Source organism: Rhinopithecus roxellana, chromosome 15, assembly GCF_007565055.1.
Source record: "Rhinopithecus roxellana isolate Shanxi Qingling chromosome 15, ASM756505v1, whole genome shotgun sequence".
NCBI classification, from domain to species: Eukaryota; Metazoa; Chordata; class Mammalia; order Primates; family Cercopithecidae; genus Rhinopithecus; species Rhinopithecus roxellana.
The window spans coordinates 53,321,766-53,342,416 of record NC_044563.1 but is presented as its reverse complement, the minus strand read 5'-3'; the positions used below and the strand labels follow the sequence as shown (position 1 = coordinate 53,342,416).

General features: G+C 44.4%; 1 protein-coding gene across 1 annotated transcript in view; it reads right to left on the bottom strand.

Annotated features, from left to right (window-relative positions):
- TENM4 (teneurin transmembrane protein 4) overlaps window positions 1-20,651 on the bottom strand; it is a 420,170-nt gene that overhangs the window by 119,451 nt on the left and 280,068 nt on the right. Inside the window, 2 exon segments of the mRNA XM_030918905.1 lie at window positions 1,260-1,286; window positions 9,697-9,882. Of these exon segments, the coding sequence (XP_030774765.1) occupies window positions 1,260-1,286; window positions 9,697-9,882 (213 nt within the window).

Genomic DNA, 20,651 nt, shown 5'->3' with positions numbered 1-20,651 from the left:
CTATGCAACACCTTTGCTGTAGTTGGCAAAGCTGTCCCAGCTGAAAAGCATTTAGTCAGTTATGTTTCCCCAAAACCCTTTCCATAAGTTTTAAAACAGCTGTTGCTATCTCTTATTAAAAGCCAATTTAGCATTTTCCTTTACGGTTTCAAAAATTAATCTAGCTAATGAAGTTCTTCTTCAAATTAAGGATGAGAACAAGTATATGATGAATAAAGCAGTATAATTCATACTTATTGAGCATAATTCCTGCCTATATACTAAGCACTTTGTATTCATTACTTCACTTAATCCTCATACCACCCTTATGAGGTGGGTCCTGTTAGCAAGATAAGTTAAATCACTTGTCCAAGGTCACTTAGTTCACTGAGTGTTGAAGCTGGGATTCAAACCCAAGCAGTCTGACTCTAGAATATGTGTCCCTATCTGCTGAGTACATATTTTGTACCAGGTGCTGTGTTAGGGCCTGAGAACAAAAAGATGAAAATGACATGGTATTTCTCCTCAAGGAGCTTAGAGTCTTTTAAGAGCACACATATCTGATTATTCTGAGACTTATTCTTAGATCAATGTGGCCAATTTGGAAAATCAGGTACCACCTAACTAATGTAAATGTTTAAAATGGAAGGAGTTACTTTGCCTTTAGGGAATACTCTTCAAAGACAAAACTTACCAAAGTCAGGCCTTCTCTGAAAAGGAAAACAAACAAACAGACCATCTGCTCCCTGAGTTGGGGGTCTGTTTGTCCCCTTGTCTCCAGACCCTGGCACAGGTGCCTAGTACACAGTGGGTGCTCCATAGATGCTTGTTGATGAATGAACACAATAGTACTACAAAGTAGTCCTTAAAATTTCTTAACTTGCTCTTGGGTGTCTTCCTCTCCCAGGCCACCCACTCTGGTTGCCAGCATCTTAATTCTGGTGGACCAGGTGCCACAACAGATGGGCAGGGTGACATGAGATGGGGTGGAAAGAGTGAAGGGTGTATGTACATGGGGCAGGGGGGAGGGAAAAACAAAAGTACAATGGTATTGTTAGAAACAGATCTAAGCATCTGTGACACTCCAGGTATATCAACCACCTTGTGACCGAAAACCCATCCCCTTTGGGCAATGGATGTTGCGACAAAACTGGGGATGCAGTAGCATCCAGACATCATGCTTATGCAGTGTATATACATTTTTATATACACACTTCTTTATGCTCAGACACAAACACACACACAAAAACAACAGGAAAATAGAGGAAGGAAGACCATACCTTTAACTACCCTATCCAGATAGTGAGCTAGGGAGATAAAAGACAGGACATTTAAGGTAGGATCGAGTAAGTGCAATATCGCCTGTCACATAACCATGCCAGATGCTAAAGAGACAAAGGGATTGTGCCCCACGTTTGGGACAGGCCTATGCGACGGTGGGGAAAATAAAACCAAAGATAGGACGACACGAGAGAGGAGGAGGGAGAGCAAGCATTCTCCAGGGATGGCCAAAAGGAACTTCAACTCATTCTGTGATCCAGGCATTTGGAAATGTGATCATAGAAACAAGAAGACATATGAATAAGGAAAACAGACAAAGAAGGATGGGAAGCTGCAAAAGTGGCCGCACTCCTGCTCTGCCAGCTTTGTCTGGCTTTACAGAAAACTAGAGCCTGTCCCTTCGACTACTCAGAGCAGCATCCAACTTCCCTACAGGTGAAGCAGCCATACCAAGAACAAATGGTGCCTCATCTGGGCAGAGGCATTTCCAAGAAGTTGGAATTTAGAAATATGCAAAATTTGAATAATCTCTGATATGCACTAGTGAAGGGGGTTGAGTCTTTGATCAAATATACTGCTGGATTATCTGTTTGCCATTCTTGAATTTTTCATGTACACATGTGCCCACATATGCTTGAATGCAGAATGCTTAGTGTTCTAAGTAAGACCCATCCCTCCTTTGTGCATCTTACACAGACTATGAGGTGCAGGTCAATGGATGTCACTGTGAAAAACAAGACAAAGCAAAGAAACTCTGAGCATTTCTCAATGCTTATTAACCCTAAAGAAAGAATGATGTGTGCTTTGTTTTCCAGTGGAGGGGTTATGTCCAAGCCTTGAATTATTCGGTCTTCTAAAGTTTTGCTTATTTGAAGATGGGTATCAAAGTTTGCTCTGAAATAAACCCCACTGTGCATATATATGGGTGTCTGGCTGTGTGTTTAGAGCAGGGCAGGCCTCTTAAATTCCCTGCATGAATCACTAATACCATTTTGCCTGCCCTACATAGGCTGTAGTTATAGCCCTTCGAGGAGCTTCTCTTTCCTTATCTCTCCACACCTCTCCCTAGTGTGCTGTGCAAAGGCCGGGTAGCCGGGCAGTCTCCTGAAGGATCTGATGCCTTCAGCCAGGCTGCACTCCAGCCTCAGCTGAATTTCACACATGAATCAAAAGTCCATCTGACAGGACTGGACTGCAAGGTGTGGCCTTATCAGAAATCCCTAGGGTTCTTTAAACATTCCTACTCTCTTCATAGAAAAACAGAAATTATATATTTTTTAATTCTCTGGATAGAAAAGATATTGTTGTTCATCAATATATATTAGCCTCAAAGACTAGTGGATAAGAGGCTGTGTTCTTAGTTCAGGTATCCATGTGGTCTCTGCTTCAAGATGAAATACACTCCTGGAGCCTGCACAGCCAAGTGGAAAATTGGGAAGAGGAAATTTTAAGTGAGGATACATGCCTTTTTTCATTCTTATAGATGTTGTAGAGTCCATGAGATGCAGGATATAAGATGGGAACATGAAATGGAGTACTTGTTAAGCAGGGATGAATAAACAAAGCTATGGAATGCCAAACAATGAAAAATGGGAATAGCCCACACAAAAAATGGCCTAGGAAATATCTCTGGCTAAAGGGAAAGCTTTCTTGATTCTTGGCTCTTCTGTCACTTTAGTCTTAGTCAAGCTAATTTATCTAATTTTGCAAAGTGGTCTAAAATGTCTTACATCTCATCTCCCAGGATATGCTATCAAAGAGCATGAATACATAGAATCACCTGGGTTTTGTGGTTTTTGTTAGCTTTCACATCTGCAGAATTTTTTGGAGGGTCCTAACTATAGTTCTTGTAATAACTCTGAATCCAGTTATAGAAGAGGTGTAGTGAGCCTAGATTTTTTTCCCAGGGATGGCTAGGCTGGATGAGACGCCATCACTGGGATCCAAGTGGTCATAGCATCCACTGTGAGGGAGTTCTCTGATGAAAAAACTTTCTTGATTGTCTCCAAACTTAATGGTGGTATCATAGTTCCGGTGGTGAGTGAAGCTTATATCCACTCTATAGGATAATCTCCCGAGGGCCAGTGGCTGACTTAAGAGAGCTCTCTCTCTCTTCTAACGCCATTTTCAAGAACCAGGTAACCATGCTATTAAGTGAAAATATGTTTTTGATACTTTTAAAAATTCTTACTATTTCCCCAGACCACAGGTAGGAAAGGAAGTCAGTGGAAATGATGGAGGCAGGCTCAGGTTACCATCATCACTGCGAGTTTTCAGGAGACAAGAGTAGACATTCAAAACTTCAAATCCTGACTCCGCAAATCAAAAGGGATTCCTTTGCTACAAAGAGCCCCCAAGCCACACTGTGAATCCAAAAGCTGTTAACAGCCAGTTACTACCAAGTCCATGAGTTTTCCGGGAATGTAACGGAGCTTCCTTGTCTGTGGCTATTGAAAATGGGAGTGACAAATGAGTCCTTGAACTTTACTGCCATTTATTTATAAAAGGCATATGCGGAAGTCCATACTGTGGTTGCTTTTACTGTTTGAAAATCTTGGCGCATATGCTCTTGAGTACAATTGTTTAAAAATTCATGATTTTAAAGTACCAACTTTTAGAAAAGATGATGCAAACTTTGCATTATGAAAGGTGGATTCAGGACTTCATCAATTCCTGCATCTTTCTCTTCAGAACTTCAGGATAAAGATGATGGCAGTAGTCATCTTCCCTCTTGGGCCACGCTGTTTCTTTGGCATTTGCACAAATGTTTCTCATACTCCTACTATGCTCCTATCTCTATGTGAAAAGCTACAGATAATAATGGTACTATAGCTATTTATGCTACAGACTGAGCTTTTGGCATGCAGTTGGTCTGTGTGGTCTTAGGTCTCTTTGGCCTTTCTCTGCTCACCAACATAAAAACTTCTTTCCTTGATTTGCCTCTACCAAAAGAGGTTTCCAAAAGTTTCTCTTAGGATAATCTTTAAAGTCTTCAGGGGCCCCCTATCCAAAGTTATGGAGAACATGGCAAGAGGCTTTTCATTCTTACTCTCCAGGAGCCTCAGGGCAACTCGAACAGCTGCATTGTTGGTACATGTTAGGCCACAAGAATCAAGGATCACTACAGCAGGTGATGGGTTGGCAGTTCTAGTCATCCGAGCTTCTTTCAGATGGATGACAAACAACCAAAGAGATGTTCTTGCTAAGCTCTTGGATACATTAGTGCTCTTCTCTCTTTGGATAAGTGGTCAGTGACACCCACAATGAGAGAAATTCAAAGCCAAGTTCCCACCCCACCACATGTGGGCTGAAGTCTCCCAGGATCATTAGCAAATCAAGCTTGTGCTCTGAAAACTTGAGGTAGATCCCTGTACATTTTCTCTCTCTCCTTGTCAGCATCTTTCCTGTCAAACCACAGGTCCTGTTGTAAGTGAATGCTTTCCGAAGGGATAACCATAGCCTTATCACAGCGGCCTATACCTCATGAGTGATTTGTGGGCTCTTGGTTAAGGATTTTCCAATTATGAAAAAGAAATCTGAGAGCTATCAGGCAGAAGTGGACAAAGGGCCAGGTGTGGTGGCTCATGCCTGTAATCCCAGCACTTTGGGAGGCCGAGGCAGGTGGATCACCTGAGGTCAGGAGTTTGAGACCAGCCTGACCAACATGGAGACACTCTGCCTCCACTAAAACTACAAAATTAGCCAGGTGTGGTGGTGGGTGCCTGTGATCCCAGCTACTCAGGAGACTGAGGCAGGAGAATCACTTGAACCTGGGAGGTGGAGGTTGTGGTGAGCCGAGATCACACCATTGCACTTCAGCATGGGCAACAAGAGTGAAACACCACCTCAAAAAAACAAAAAACAAAAATTAGCTGGTGTAGTAGTGCACACCTATAGTCCCACCTACTCGGGAGGCTGAGGCAGAAAAACTGCTTGAACCTGGGAGGCGGAAGTTTCAGTGAGTCGCCATGGTGCCACTGTACTCTAGCATGGGCAACAGAGCGAGACTCTTTAAAAAAAAAAGTGGACAAAGCACGGAAGATTTTGTGGCTTTTCTTTATAATTTCTCTTCATTGGGAAGTCTGGTTTTGCTCACTCAAGTAATTGTATCTTCAGGGTATCATTTTGATCTTTACCCCCAGAGGAAGTTTTGTTTAAAAGTCAGGATTTTTGGGATGGGACAGCTCTCCTGAAGTCTGGTCAATAATTCTGTATATCTGGTATCTTGAACAATCACAGCTTTGGAGTCAAGGCTGGACTCTGATTCATGTAATGAGAAGCCGTCATTTTCTACAGGTGTTTTCAGACTTTAGCGACAAGGGGCACTGAGGTGAATAGAAAAACCACCATAGAATTGATCCAAAATGTTAGTAGTGTTTTCAAAGAATAGGAAAAAAATTAAACATCTTGTTAAATTTAACTATGATTTTCAGCTTTCTCAAAGGAAATCAGAGGTCAAGCCCCAGACTTCAGGGATCCATAAAACTCCCTGAAAAGAACCAAAAAATATGCGTTTGGTGACTCTCTGTCAATCATATACTTGAGAAACAGATTCAAATCAATCCATCTTACCTTAACTTCTTCTGGACTAGGAAAACTGGGTTTCACATACGCAAGTGGGAGTATTAGTGTCATGTAAGTAACAGTAAAAATGAAGCATCCCTCTTTCTTCACGAGATATTTTCAGGAGCAGGTGACTCACTTTTGGGCTGATGGGTGGTGCAGTTCTGTGGGCAGTGGAGGAGGGGGCTGAAATTCTGTCACCCTTGGGGACCTCCTCTAGCCACTCCATTCTGTGATTCACGGAGAGAGAAATGAAGCCTCAGGCAACGGCGTGGTCTGGCCCTGGTGCTTTTACCAAAGACCCTTCTTCAAGATGCAAAGAGACAGGTGATTCCTAACATAAGGAATTAGGATTGAATGTGAAATATTTTTGCTGTTTGACAAAAATACTGTCATTGAAGAGTATGCCACTGTCAAATTCCCTTTTATTCTGAAAACCAACCTCTCTTGAGAAGAATCAAATAGCTTCCATGAAAGATAAGGTGAGCCAAAGGCTCCAAAAGAAGATACTTAACTCCTACGATAATAGTCTGCTCTGGGAAATGTCATTGGGGTAAAAAGGTTCTTAACGCTGGGGACTTGGCCATACGGGGCCTAGATTTGTCTTGTTCTTTAAATTCTGTATTCCTGCTGTAAGGTAATCAAGCCATTCCTTCCTGTTTATGCAGGGCGGCAGTATGTAAATAAATAGACCCTCTTTTTTTGCTTCCACTGCCTAGAGGTCTCTAAATCAGTGTCGTGGATACCAGCTCTTTCTCTGGTATGGGAAGTAACAATTGCAGCCAGGAGCTAGCTGCACGATAATGACCTATTGTACAGTAACGAAATCTGATAACAAGAGAAAATTTAACACTTTGAATTTCTAACTGTTCACATCAGCAGTGTTTTTCTTTTCCTAAATGACTCTTACAGGGAGTAAAGTTCTCTGGAAACAAGGAAATGCTTCTCGTTATCATGAAAGACTAAAAATGGATTTCCCCTTCTCATTTCTATTTCAACAGGAAAAGGATGGCACCGTTGTTTCTCTACATTGCTTCCCCTCCCCCTTCCCTTATATCCTACAGGGTTATTGAAGTGTTCCTTCAGCACGAGGGTGTTGAGTTTCTTGTGGGGATGCAGCTGGCCACAGGCAGAGACCCACAGAGAGAAGGTTACCATGCAGGAAAATTAGACAAGGACGAAGAAAATGCTCACCACACAATGAGAGGTAGTAATAGAATTCCCAGCCAAAGTCCTTTCAACTGAGCCACTATGACTAGTCCATTGCTTCTTCAATGTCCTATGACATTTCTTTGGTATTTAGGACTGTCAACCTTCTTCTTATATTGTGCACATTTACTTTGATGTATTTCTTACTGGAGGGAAAAGGTATCTGCAACCCCAAGGTGGAATCTCTTCTAGAAGAGCGACAACAGAGCATACAGGAGAGGAAGGAGTGGATGGTTTGACTTGTTGGCATCAAAATAAAAGGGACATTTTTAAGGCCAGACTGATGAATATCCAGAAAACACTGCCTGTAAAACAGCCTGCCCACAAGCCCTGACATAAGTCATGTGTGACTAGATGAAGGGAGAGGTTCCCTAAGATGAGATGCGTTTATCTTATAACATATTTGTCCAATATTTGCAAACGTTTTGGAGTTTGGTAAGATGAGCTGAGGACTCTGTAAGTAGGAGACAGCAAACAGAATGGGCCCTCTCTGGGCTCTGTTTTTTGTTTTGGTTTTTTGTTTCTTTTTGAGACGGAGTCTCGCTCTGTCCCCCAGGCTGGAGTGCAGTGGCACGATCTTGGCTCACTACAAGCTCCGCCTCCCGGGTTCACACCATTCTCCTGCCTCAGCCTCCTGAGTAGCTGGGATTACAGGTGCATGCCACCACGCTTGGCTAATTTTTTGTATTTTTAGTAGAGATTGGGTTTCACCATGTTAGCCAGGATGGTCTCGATCTCCTGACCTCGTGATCCACCCGCCTGGGCCTCCCAAAGTGCTGGGATTATAGGTGTGAGCCACTGCACCTGGCCTTATTATTATTATTTTTTTTAAGATAGGTGTGGGCTTTCTTTTGGGCTGGGAGGCTGAAAGCTTGGTTCATCCTCAGTCATGCAGAAAAGGGAAAGTGAGGGGAAAGCAGAGTTTAAAGAAGAGGGCCCCTTGGATGACCAGGGCCACTTCTCACTAAGGAGTTTCCAGGACAATAGTAAGGGAGGATGACACTGACATAAAATAGCCATTAAGGAGCACACAGTAAGATGACGCAGCACAACCTGCAATGGCTGCTGCAGTGGCTGCCATCGTGATGGAGTGGCTCTGTTGAGGGTGGGGGCTGGGCAGATTAGGTGACAGACTCTGAGTGCAACTGCCACAACACGGCACAGTCTCCAGGAAGGACAAGAGCAGGTGCCTCAGTAGAAAACCTGGACTTTGTCATGCAAGGGCTGCAGAGCAAGCAGCTGGTAAGGAAAAATCAAGTGTCAAATTCCTGTTCTACCTCTTTGAAGTTCTGTGACCTTAAGCCTCAGATCCTCGAAAATGAGGAAATAATACATACTGCTTCACAGGGTAATTGTAAGGAGGATAAAATAATGCAGCTAAAGTTCTTAGCACAGCTCTCGGCATGTTGTGAATACTTAAAAATCAGAAGCCATTATTATTATTAATATTAATAAATGTAAGGTGCTCCATGACCAAAACCAGGGATGTTTCAGGGGCAGGGACCAAGGATATAAACTAATGTTAGGCTTCAAAACAAGAACAATGAAGACTAGAAAAAACCCTCAAGGGGTAAGAGGTAGCTCTGTTTGCTCAAAATTCCTTTGTCTCTCCAAAGCTGTGGGGCTTGTCTTCCAGTTTCTCTAAGACCCAAGAGGTCACTTTCTGAGCCAGAAAGGCACCTGGAATCCTGCCTTCTAAAGCCATGTGCTCACCATCTGATCACAGACCCTTCAGTTAAAAAAAAAAAGAACAAAAAAAACAAAACAAAAACGGAAGGGGAAGAAGTTAAAACACACATATATACACAAACCAGTTGATTCAATAAAGAGCTTTTGGTGAGTGCTCATTCCAGGATAATAAACCAAGCAAAACGTCTGGCTGAGTTTAAAATCAACAAAACCAGCAGGAAAGGCAGAAAGAAGGGAACGAAGTGATCAGCTTGTTTTCAGAGCTGCTTCAGCAGGAGCTGGTGCCGAGGAGCCCCCAAGGGAGGGGAAAGGAGACAAATGCAGACAGGATGGAAACTGAGGATGGGGGAAGATCCCAGGCCTAAGGGACTCCAGATGTGGCCTCAGGGCCTGTGGGGAGCTCTCCCCAGGATTCCAGACCTCTTGGGGAATTCTGACCTAGGAGCCCAGTGGGCATGGAGGGCTCAGAACTAAGCCCCAGCCATCCCAGCAAGATAATGCATTGGATAATAATGGCTGCATGTATTGGGCATTCCACTGCATGCCAGCCTCTGCTAAGGTCTTCACATGTATTATTATCCCCATCGTACAAGTGATGAAACTGAGGCTCCAGAGTGTTGACGGGCCTTGCCCATAGCTGCTAAGAAGTGCTCATCTGCCTAATTCCTGAACACAGAGCTCCCTGACATAGAGCCACACTGCATTTAGCCTGGAAAGAGCTAAAGAGCAAGGTGTGTTAACCAGCTAACCAGGACCTGGGAAATGGAAATTGGGAGTAATAAGGTTTAAAACACCAAATTGTGAGTTTAAATCTAACCGATGGCTAGGAAATGCCAGTCGTAATGCCTCCAGATGAAAGGACTTTCTTCCCCATCCCCACATGCGATGAGGGCCCAGGCTGGCCCTGAAATGCCCCGACAGACAAAGGTGTCCTGCAGACCAGAGAAGGTACCCGGGGGCCTTGGCCCGCCATACCGATGGTGCAGTGTTCGCCATTCCAGCCAGGGCTGCACTCGCACTTGCCGTCGCGGCAGGTCCCATGCTCCGCACAGCGCGGGTGGCAAGCCCGCTGGTCGCAGGCTGCCCCCATCCAGCCATCCTCGCAGCGGCAGGTGCCCCCTACGCACACGCCGTGGCCACCACAGTCGGCAGCACAGATCTCTGTGGGGAGGAGCAGAAGGAGGGAGGACACCAGGGCCAGGAGGGGAGGGCAGTGGCCAGAGGGGCAGGGGAGGGAGGAGAGAGAAAAACAACAAGTATTGAGCAAGTTATTATTGGAAACCAAAGTCACACTTGGCTACATACCTGGGCTTCTGTGACAGATTGGGATTCCAGAGGTTCGGGAGACTAATCTCCGTGGACAATGACCCTCGGATGAGAACAATTCTCTGGGCAGAACCTGTCCTGTGCCTGTTTCCCTACCAAAAGAGGAGGGATTGTAGGGCTCTGCTCAATTTGCTTCTCCCTCTTGCCAGCCTGTCCCTGCCTTTGTGCTTGCCCGTTCCAAAGGGGACTGGCCTTCTGAACAGATGTCAGGAAAAGTCAAATGTAATTAAAAACCGGTTATGTGTGAAAACAAAGTAAGGATGAGACCCCGTCGCCAAATGAAGTGCTTGTGGTCTGGCTGGGCACGTGATGAGTTCCGCGGCCTGCATTTCATGACTGCCTGGACTCTGATTGAGGTTGGGGTGCGGGAGGGAGGCTGAACCCCAACCCCGTGAGTATTCTCTGGGTTGTTGTCCAAAACCTACAGTTTGTTCTGTACTTCTGCTGGGTTTATTCTCTTTCAGCTTCCTGCTTCCTCACCCCAACTCCAAGAACCATTTAAATGGGGTTTCAGATCCAAAGCAAACGGTTTGGAGGGGGGCCCTTCATAGCCAGAGTGGAGCTGCCCACCCTTCACAAAGGTCCATCTGTGAGATGGTGCAAAACACACAGGGCCCGATTCACAAGCCCCTCAGGCTCCAGGCCAGCAACAGCTTCATGCTTACTGCAGGCGGAGGTGGTAAAGTCTTCCAAAATACAACTGCTCTTTAGGAAACAGGTTCAGGTTGAGCAACCACGTTCACTGAAGCTCTCTGCCAGGGCTCTGATGGAGAGAGACTGACTTGATTCTCATGCCTCGTGGCCCAACATGCTTCAAATTCACATGAAAATCTCAACCCTTTTCATTTCTTTCAAACTAAATTAGCTGGCACCTCTGTCAAGGTGTATTTGCTCATCTCCCTTCCAAGCTGCACGCTTGGTTTAGAAGCTGCTAATATCTTAGCTACTTTGAAAAAGAAAAGAAAACAAAATTAGGTCTCAGGGGCTCAGACCTTCCTACCAACCTACAAGACAATGAATAAAATGTTTGAGAATTTAAAAAATAGTAAGTTACCATGTACATTGTGTTCCTGTGCCAGACATCCTGCCAAGCACATTACCTCAAAAGGGAGGTACTTATTATTTGCAGTAACACATCAGATTCTTCAGCTGAAAAGTGGGAAGGGATATCTCTGACCTGGAGCCAGGGACTTGGGTTCTATGCCAGGCTCAGGAGCTTCTGAGCTGTGTGACCTGGGGCAGGTCCCTTGACTTCACTGAGCTACAGTTCCTGTCTGGAGAGTTCCTGATCCTGTCAGACAGTTCCTTGTCTGGAGAGTGTGAGCTGCACGATACCACCTTGCAGCAGCCCTTGCTGACCTAACTGGGCTCTGGAGAGCACCCGGTGAAGTGGATGACAAAAAGGCATGACAAAGATCGAGCAACCCAAGAAAGGTTTCTTGAATTGAGGTCAGCACAGTGAACTTTAGACAGGGAGTCTAGGAGGTTTGTAAGATCTATGCCTCCTCAGCCACTGATCTACTGTGTGGCTTTGGGGAGGTCACTTCCTCTCTTCTGGGTGTCAGTTTCCTTGTCTATTGCACTGGAACCTAATGGTACCTAAGATCCCTTCAGGCTGTAAGAACGTGGGATTCTATCACAGAGCACCCTCCCTGTTAGACAGTGTAATCTACCCCCAAGATCTGGCTGAAAAGTACCCCCTCCTCTGAGAAATCTCCTGTAATTCACCCTGTGGATTATTCACTTGTTTCTTTCCTTCCCATTTTTACATGGTAGAGTGGTTTTCTGTTTCTGTGTCTGTCTTATCATCAGACTAGGAACCCAAGGCTGGTCTAGTTCCTTTGATCACCTCTATCCCTGGTACCAAGCACAGATCCTGGTATAGAATAGACCTCTTATTAAGGTTCGTTGGATGATGGATGAATCATGGTATGCCTGAGGCTATAGGTGCCTGAGAATGATAAACATTCATTCACCACACCCCACTTAGCCTGGCTGAAAAGTCCAGCCAGGCCCACCTGTCTGTTTCTTTCTAGCGACCTGCCTGTATGAGACGGTCGTGTGTGAGGACAGGGCTGCGGAGGTATGTCAAGCAGCCTCCTAGGATGTTGTTTAAGCTCTTTTTCTTTCTTGCTCACATAGACAACACTTGGTCTTGCCTCAGATAAAGAATGACAATCTCCAGGCCCCAGGACTTCCTAGGTCCTGTCTCTGTAATTCCCATTTCTTCTGCACAACATTGAAAGGACAATGACTTCCTGGTGACTCTGGAGGCTGAGCCTGGGGTCAGGGCTGGAACTTTCCCTTGAGGGCCCTGGGAGAGATGAAAAATCAGCTTAGTATTTGTTTGAGTTTACTCAGCACTTTTTCCAGGTGGTGGTTTATGGTGTGAAAGTAAACAGCAGAAAGCATACTATTCACTGAGGTGTGAGCCAGGAGAGGGGCAGGCTGCTGGGGCCAGAGCCATGGTGTTTTCAGGCAGCAGAGAACATGGAGCCCATCGGGGACAAAGAGAAGAGGCAGGCTTTTCCCCACAATCAACTTCCAGACTTCACGTCTTAGCTAAAACGTACTTCATTGCTTTGTTAAGTCACCTGGAGACAGTATGGACGAAAGACAGTAAGACTTGGAATCAGATGTGATTCCAGATCTCAGTTCTGCTAGCTGTACGACCTACTCAATAGCTGTAAGCTTCCTTTTCTTCCTCTGCAAAGTAGCGATGATGAGGGCAACCACTTCAGAAGCTTCTTCCTGCCTTATATATAGTAGGTATTGATAAATTCATACAATTCATATATTCTTCTAATAATATCCACACATGCCTACTATACGCCAGAGACTGTACCTGGTGCTAGAAATACAGAGGTCAATAAGATATAATCTCTGCCCCCCAGGAGATCACAGTCCAGATAAAGCACAAACTAATACTGGCATTCAAAAGATTATCCAAATAACCTACAGCTATGACTCATGCCTGCATCTTTTGGCTATGTACAATGAATTAAAGAACACGGAACTTAGGATCAGACAGGTCTGATCTACCCATGGCTTTGCCACTTACTGGCTGGGCAATCTGCAAGCTGCCAATTATGCAATTCATTGAACCTTGCTTTCCATTTCTGTAAAATGGGGTTAATAATTCCCACTTCACCGGTTTCACAGGGTTGGTGTTAGATCAAATGAGGTAATATGTGGGAAAGCCACTTTTTGTTTAACTAATGCTCACATCAAGTTTTACAGTTTGCAAAGCACTCTTCATGGACAATTTCTCATTGAACTACCACAACAAGGCTGTGAGAATGCCTGGCTATTATCCTTCTTAGTGGTGTGGATACTGAGGCCAGATAGTATGAGGACATTCTACAAGGGCATGTGATCCTCTAGTGTTTTTCATTGTTTTGACAACCCTTGGAACAGTACTTCAAAGTAAGCATTTTACAGATAAGGAAACGAAGCCTCAGAACAGGCAAGGAATGCAGACCTGTTATGGGTGGGCTTCCGCTTGAGGGAAACTCTCAGCTTTTCCAGCAGATCCCCACATCCTGCCACTTCTGGCCCTGCTTATCCTTTGTTATATCCAAGTCAGACCCTGATATATGCGAGATGAAATGAGATCCTCTACACAGAGTTTCCCAGGCACTTAGTCTTACCCTTCCCATCTGGAGACTATGGCTCTGTCCATCCAAACACTCCACTTCCTTGCCAGTTTACACTAGACATGCTCTCCTGGCATGAAGTTAAAGTGGCCTGGTGACTGGCACCCCTCCACCAGCCCTTTACAAGCTGAGTTGTGAGCTCTTACACATTTTAATGGAAGGGGCCTGAGCAGGGCGACCTCGATGTTTATGGGGTGCTAACTGATGGTAACACAGCCTAGGAGCGCTCGGGTTCTCTGCAGATAGGCCCATCTGACTGAGTGGAGAGACCCACAGACTCAAGATGAGAGTAGAAACCTGTGATGCTACTTTATCATTTGGCCTCAAGTCATGGTCCCTATAGTTTCTGTTTTTCAAAATACCTTGAAACAAAAGGAACTGTTTTATTTTTCCTTCTCAGATTCTGCTTTGACATTAAAACAGATATAATTTGACAGCTCATATGTCTTTTACATAACGTAAGTGGTCCTTTGTGAAATGTAGGTTATGGCTCCTCTCCTAGTCACAGGTTCCCTTATGTAAAATGGGAATGACATCAACTACTATACTTTGGAGGATTGCTGTAGGAATTACTTTCATTTGGTTGATTTCTTGGATGCTCCCTGTGTGCAAGTCCCACAGTGGGCACTGGAGATCCCATGGTGATTATGACAGGCATGAATTTTTTCCTGACCTCAAAGAGTTTACATTCTAGCATGGCAGACAGATATAACCTAAATCAATTTAGCATGAATGAAAGTATAGCTTCTAACATAGTGCCTGGCACATATTCAAGATATCATAAAGACACACATTTTTATAACAAGGGAAATGAAATGTAGTGGCAAGTACAATAGACTAAACTTAGAAGATCACATGTGAATTCTGACTTTCACAACATACCCAATAACAAGGGAGGGTTTGAGAAATGCTAGTTGGCTTTCACATGACCAACATCAGAGCTTTCTGAATTAATGTTGGAGGGCTAGGGACTGGGAGAAATCTTTTGAAGTACTAGAAGTACACAGCCATAGGGTAGACTTGGGTTCAGATTCTGACTCCCCAATTTTCTAGCTGTGGGTCCTTGGGGAACTTAATCTCTCTGAGACATAATTCTTTACCCCTAAAATGAGGAGAGTAATAATAGTCCCCCTCTAGCATGAGTGGTGACAACTGAAGGAAACAGTTTACATTAAAAGCTGTATGTACACTATGCTGTGTATATGACTGATGAGGACCTAAGATGATTCCATCAGCACAGCTCCAAGTTGATTTCAGCAGAGGAACGTGTTCCTGAAGAATGAAACGTTTGCTTTTCTAGTAGTAGTCTCAAACTTTGGGGCTACTAGTAGAAAAGCATGTCCTTCCTCTGGTCACCTAGCATGGCATCATCAGCCAAGAGTATCAAAACCAAGGTAGAAGGCATTTGTATTTGTAGCCTGGACTTCCTCTCAAAATCAAGGGAAAATCTCCAACTGTCCTAAAATTCCTGTTCCAAGCTTACAGAGTTCTTGACTGAACTGTACAGGCCCTTGGAGATGAACCTAGCCACACGTGAGCTCTTCCCCTATAGAAAGTCAAACCTATAGGACCACCCTTTCCCTACCCCACCTCTTCCCTGCCTCACCCGTGCACTGTCTTCTCTCTAGATTGGAAGTCCACTTGATGGGAAGGTCCAATGTGGTTCCCTGGCACTAGCACCAGGTGTGGCCCAGCATGGCTTTCAACAAATGTTTGCTGAAAGAATAGATGAATGAAAAAAGCTTCAATGGAAGAATGTCATTGGAAGTATGTCAGTTGATGTGACTCTATCTCAGTGCCATGTCGTATACAAGTTATTTTGTTAAATATATTCACGTAGAGGCTCAGTGTCCTTTGTGCCTAAGCTTCTTAGAAACTCATTTTCTCCAATCTCTGTGTGTGAACTCTGTAATTTAAAACACTGCCTTGGTCCTTACACCCACAGATACATCTTCTTCATGCTAATGCCCAAGTCATACCTGTTCTCTTTCTATGATGTGGAAGGGGGTGAACACACGAAGAAGAGGCAAAAGGGTAGGGAAAAGGCTCTTGGTTAATTAAGCCAAAAAATGTATATGTACAGGAAAAGCTGCCCCAGGCTCCTCTCATTAGATGTTAATCCCCTTGCAAGCCCAGATGAAGCCTGGGACCTATCGCAGCTACGTTTTAATTTGTCTGGACTTACTTTACAATCCTGTTCATTAAAATAGCTAGTAGGGGAATCTGTGCCTTTCTCCTAAAGGGAGAGATTTATGCATAATTTTCCCATAAAATTTCTTCTACTTGGAAAGATGCTCAAAATTGATACAAGTAAGGGGTAGAAGGGCCCCCACCCAAAGATCTGCACACCTTCCTGCTAAGCAAGGAACAGGTGCAAATGAAGCTGTTCCTAAAATTCCAGTCATGTGGAAACAGAGTCTTGGCCCCCTGGGACCTCCTGGGAAGTCCTTTCATAAGTCTGCATTTAACACTAAAAGAGATAAGTACAATTGTTCTATTTTGCTGAGGACCTGAGATTCCAAGAGTGAACTCAAGAAATTTAAAAAAAGGGTTAATTTTAAATGATTCCTGCCATGATTTTTTGTTTTATCACTAGCTCATCTGAGTTACTGCATAACTGGGGGAGTTTATCAGAAATTCTGGCATACTTAGAGTCCAACAGTCAGCATTTGAGGCAAAAATAAGAAAATGAAGTACCTTCAATGTTCCAGAACTGTAACCGTTGTTGTTGGAACACAAATATTAACTCATTAAATTCTCACAATAGTCCTGCAATGATGCTTTCACTCCCATATCACAGTTGAGGAAACAGCTTGAGCTAGAAATGAAAGGTGACTGTGATTCACATGCTTTTTGGCCTATGAGTTGTGGAATCAGGTTTAGACAATACCTCAGATGCCATATGAGTGTATCCCCTGATTGCTAATTACATCTTAGATCATAGCCCCAGCTAGACTCTAAGATCTCTGGAACTAGTGTTTGAGTTTCTTTTCTTACCTCAACCCAGTGCTGACTGTATTAAGCACTTTTCCTTTTGTTTGTCTGTTTATCTGCCTATTCATCCTCCATCCATCTGTCTGCTCATCCATCAGCCCAACTATCTGTCCATCCACCCAAATGTGTAATCACCTAACCAGCTGTGTGTCACCAGGCCATCTAAGTGTCCCAACTATTTCATGTTTATGTGCTGGAAAGCATCAGGGAAAGAAGGGGTTGAAGATACTGGAGGGAGCAAGGGGATGCCCAACTGAGGTGCCTTTCAACAGGTAGGACTGTTTCTGAAGTACAATCAGAGGGATGGGCATAGGGGGTACCTCACCCTCTGGGTAGAGGGATCAGAGAGTCATGTGGGACACAGGCTGCATGGGGAGCAGGCAGGATAATGGGGCAGCACTGAGCTACTGGTCTCAGCGTTCTCAGTGAGGTAGGAGGCAGGAACCTCCCTGGAGCACGGTGCTGGTGAATAGATGTGGATGTTTGAAAGAGCCCCTTTGGCGAATGAGAGCGAGAACTCACAAAGTACAAGAACTGCAGCTGGGAGGGCCCAGGAGAGGCTAAAGATCATGAGCATGATGTGATTTGGCTTAGTTGCATTCAGAAGCCCAGCTGTGAGATCAGAAATGGTGAATGATTAAAATGATCCTGGGTTTTGCAAGGTGGATGTGGAATAAAGGCACAGAGACCAGGGGAGCTGTGAGTGAAGGTCCAGGGGAAGAGCAGAAAATGAAGAAGGAGATCAAGCCAGGAGAGAGCTGGCACTGGGCAGGAAGTGGCCTGGTTCTTGCCAGAAGATTTCCTTTAGGTGGACTAGAGTCAAGGGAGAAAAAGAGGAAAACTAGAGGAGCAGGCTTTATGGTTAGAAGAGAATTCTCTAGATGGGAAAACTAGGGCCTATCTAGGCAGTACCTTATCCTATGCCACACAGTGACGTGCATGTCAGTACTTGAGTAGGAACTTGCTGGCTGCCTTGGGAAACAGTCAATGTAAGGGTGCAGCTGGACAAGTAGCTGCCAGAGGGTGGTCGCCGCACTCTTTGGCCCTCTTCTGTGCTTCTGCCTGTGCCATTTCCATAGTCTGGGCTCCTTTACTGTGATCTTCATGGGTTCAAATCTAAATGTGCTTTGAGCTCTGGCTCCAGTGCCACCTCCTCCTTGAAGTCCCCTCCTGGCCGCTGGAAGGATTTTCACCTTCTGCCTTCCCAAAGCACTTTAATGTGGATCTTCCTTTCTCAGGGTTATTAGTCTACCTGAGTTGTCTAGAGAACCCTGCCATCATCAAATTAATCTCTGCATTCCCCCGTGAGTCTTACACAGGAAACATGTCTTCTGACTGTATCTGCATTGCCAGATTCCAGTGGTAAAGGACACAGTGCTCCATGTAACTGTTCAAGATTCTGTGATTTTTCACAGAGCAGAGGCTTGGAATCAGGTAACTGCTTGCTCTGCTACTTCCTAGCTATGTGAAACAAATACTGCATCGCTTTGAGCCTTATTTTTGTCATTTATAAAATGGTGATAATGATGTCTATCTACCAGAGTTTTGAAACAGATTTACAAATATACTGAGCATCTACTCTGTGCCAGATATGCCTAGGGGCTGAGGATACGAGATTATATGAAATTATTCATATCCACAAGGAACTCAAGTCTGCCTATGTGTGTAAATGAGCACAATGCCAGTCACCATGCCCAGCACACAGTAGGCTAATTAAAAGTTAACTTTTTCTCCCGCAGACCAGATCTCCCTATATTTTGTACAAATTAGCATTCTGAAAGTATGGCACCCACACTGTCTCCCTCCCTCCCTCCCTCACTAAGTTGGACAGATGGCTTTTAGTCTCAGTGCAGGTTGCAGGAAGAAGCCAGAAGGGGAAGAAGGTACAGGAAAGGAACCTCTGACTTCCTTACAGTAATTAGTCTCCTTTCGACACTGAGGCCAAACCCAAGCTACTCTCCTGTGCTTTTCAACTTCCCTCCCCATCACCCGAGAGTCAGAGCTGCTTCAAGCCATGGCTCTGTTCCACGGATCGAGATGGCAGAAAGTTAATGAGCCTTGGAAACCACACGGCCTTTCACCTCATTCAAGGAGCTTGGAGAGCTTTCAAACCAAGCAGAAAAGTGGATTCCAGTATGTGGGTGCAGAGCAGGTCTCCACATCTATTCCCCCAGGACTAGATTTTCAAGTCTTTACAAAGCACCTACCACAGGAAGCAGTAAGCCACTGCTACTCCTCTTAATTGGAGAGTATCTGGCTTCCTGATTAAAGGAGTTCAAACCTAGCTTGGAGGAGGCCTCCAAATAGGAACTGACTTTGCAGAAGGATAACAAGTCAGGAAAGAACTAGTGAGCAAGGAAGCCAAATAATGTGACTTGGATGTGTATTTTCAGCCAGGACTGGAACACAACCAGACCCCCACTAAAAGGTCCCAGCTGGGTGAAATGAAGAGACAGCTGATGTCACACTCTCTTCTCAACGATCTCTGATCCTAATAACCTTTTGTAAAAGGCTCATTTCTCCACTCAGTCATAAGCTCATCTATCTAACTCTTTCCTGGACACTTCCACCTGGCTGTCCCCCAGGAACCTTCAACTGTATGCTGACAATAGAGTAGGTTTCTAAAACCAAACCTGACCTTGTCACACCTCCACCTGAAACTTCTCAGTGGCTCCCAAAGACAGAAACAACCTAAACTCCTTCAAGATTATTCATGCTGGCTTCCCTCACCTTTTCCACCTCTTACTACTGCCACAAACATCCTAAGCTAAGCCACTTCAAGCTACTCATCTTTCCTAGAAAATGTCCTGATCTCCCATCTTAGTATATGTTGCAAATCTTTGACTTCTACAATTGGCTACTGCAAGTTGCTTGCCTCTTCCTTTTATCGCTACCTACTCGTATCTAACCTCCAACACCACCTTAAATTCCACTTCCTCCAAGAAGCTTCCCTGACCATTGGTTGAGAGCAATTACTCTTTTTCTGAAACCCTTGTAGTAATATTAGTACACCAAAGTCATGATCCAATTTACATGGTTCCTCTGGCAGTGTTACTAAATGAAGTGCTATCCAAAACCTGATACCTGATTTACTGGCAGTTTCGGCATAAACCTTGGTAATAACCAATGGCAGAGTTGTGCAGGGGATAAACATGGGCTCTGAAGCCAGAGAAGCCTGGAAGTGAATCATCATTTCCTCAGAGTGTCTTTGAGCAAGTCACCCGAGTTCTCCGGACCCTGGTTTCCTGGGAGTAACACCATCTGCAATGTCAGAGGTTAATGTATTTGCTGTTTGAATAAATAATGAAGCACATACATGAAGGAGCTCTGTAAAATATAAAATTTCCATTGAAAGAACAGGTTTTTTTAGATTACAAGTTACAATAACAGCAGATTGATTCAGGAAGACAACTAGAGATTTTGTACAAGATATCAGCTTGGGCATCCAAATAAAAACTTCATTCTGAAGCCCAATTTCAGGAGGGCTTAAATTTGCATACTGAAGAGATCCAATTCTGACAGAAAATGTTCCAGGGCTGTCAGGGGAAATTCTACTAAATTACAAATCTGCCAGCTCTTGGTTTATCAACCTTTAACTCTGGCAGTATTTAGCAGCATGCTTGTCTGGGCCCAATTTTCCAGTCTTTGACTAAATGTTAGGAACTCTTTCCTGGCTGACCATCTCTTTGTGTCTAAACCTCCACACTACCTCCCAGGCAACTGGTAGGCTCTTCCATGCCACCCTCTGACACTACCCTTCCTCTCTATGCCAGTGTCAATCTCCTTGATATTTATTATTCTGAACTTTGATTTTAGGCTATCACTCGCTGTTGGGAAGGGGTACAGGAAATGTCAAGTTTCAATGGCTATTATTCCTCTGGAGAAATTCTAACCTTGAGTTTCCCCTCCTATAACATACCTATACAGAAATAGCCTAGCTTGATTGTTTCCTTT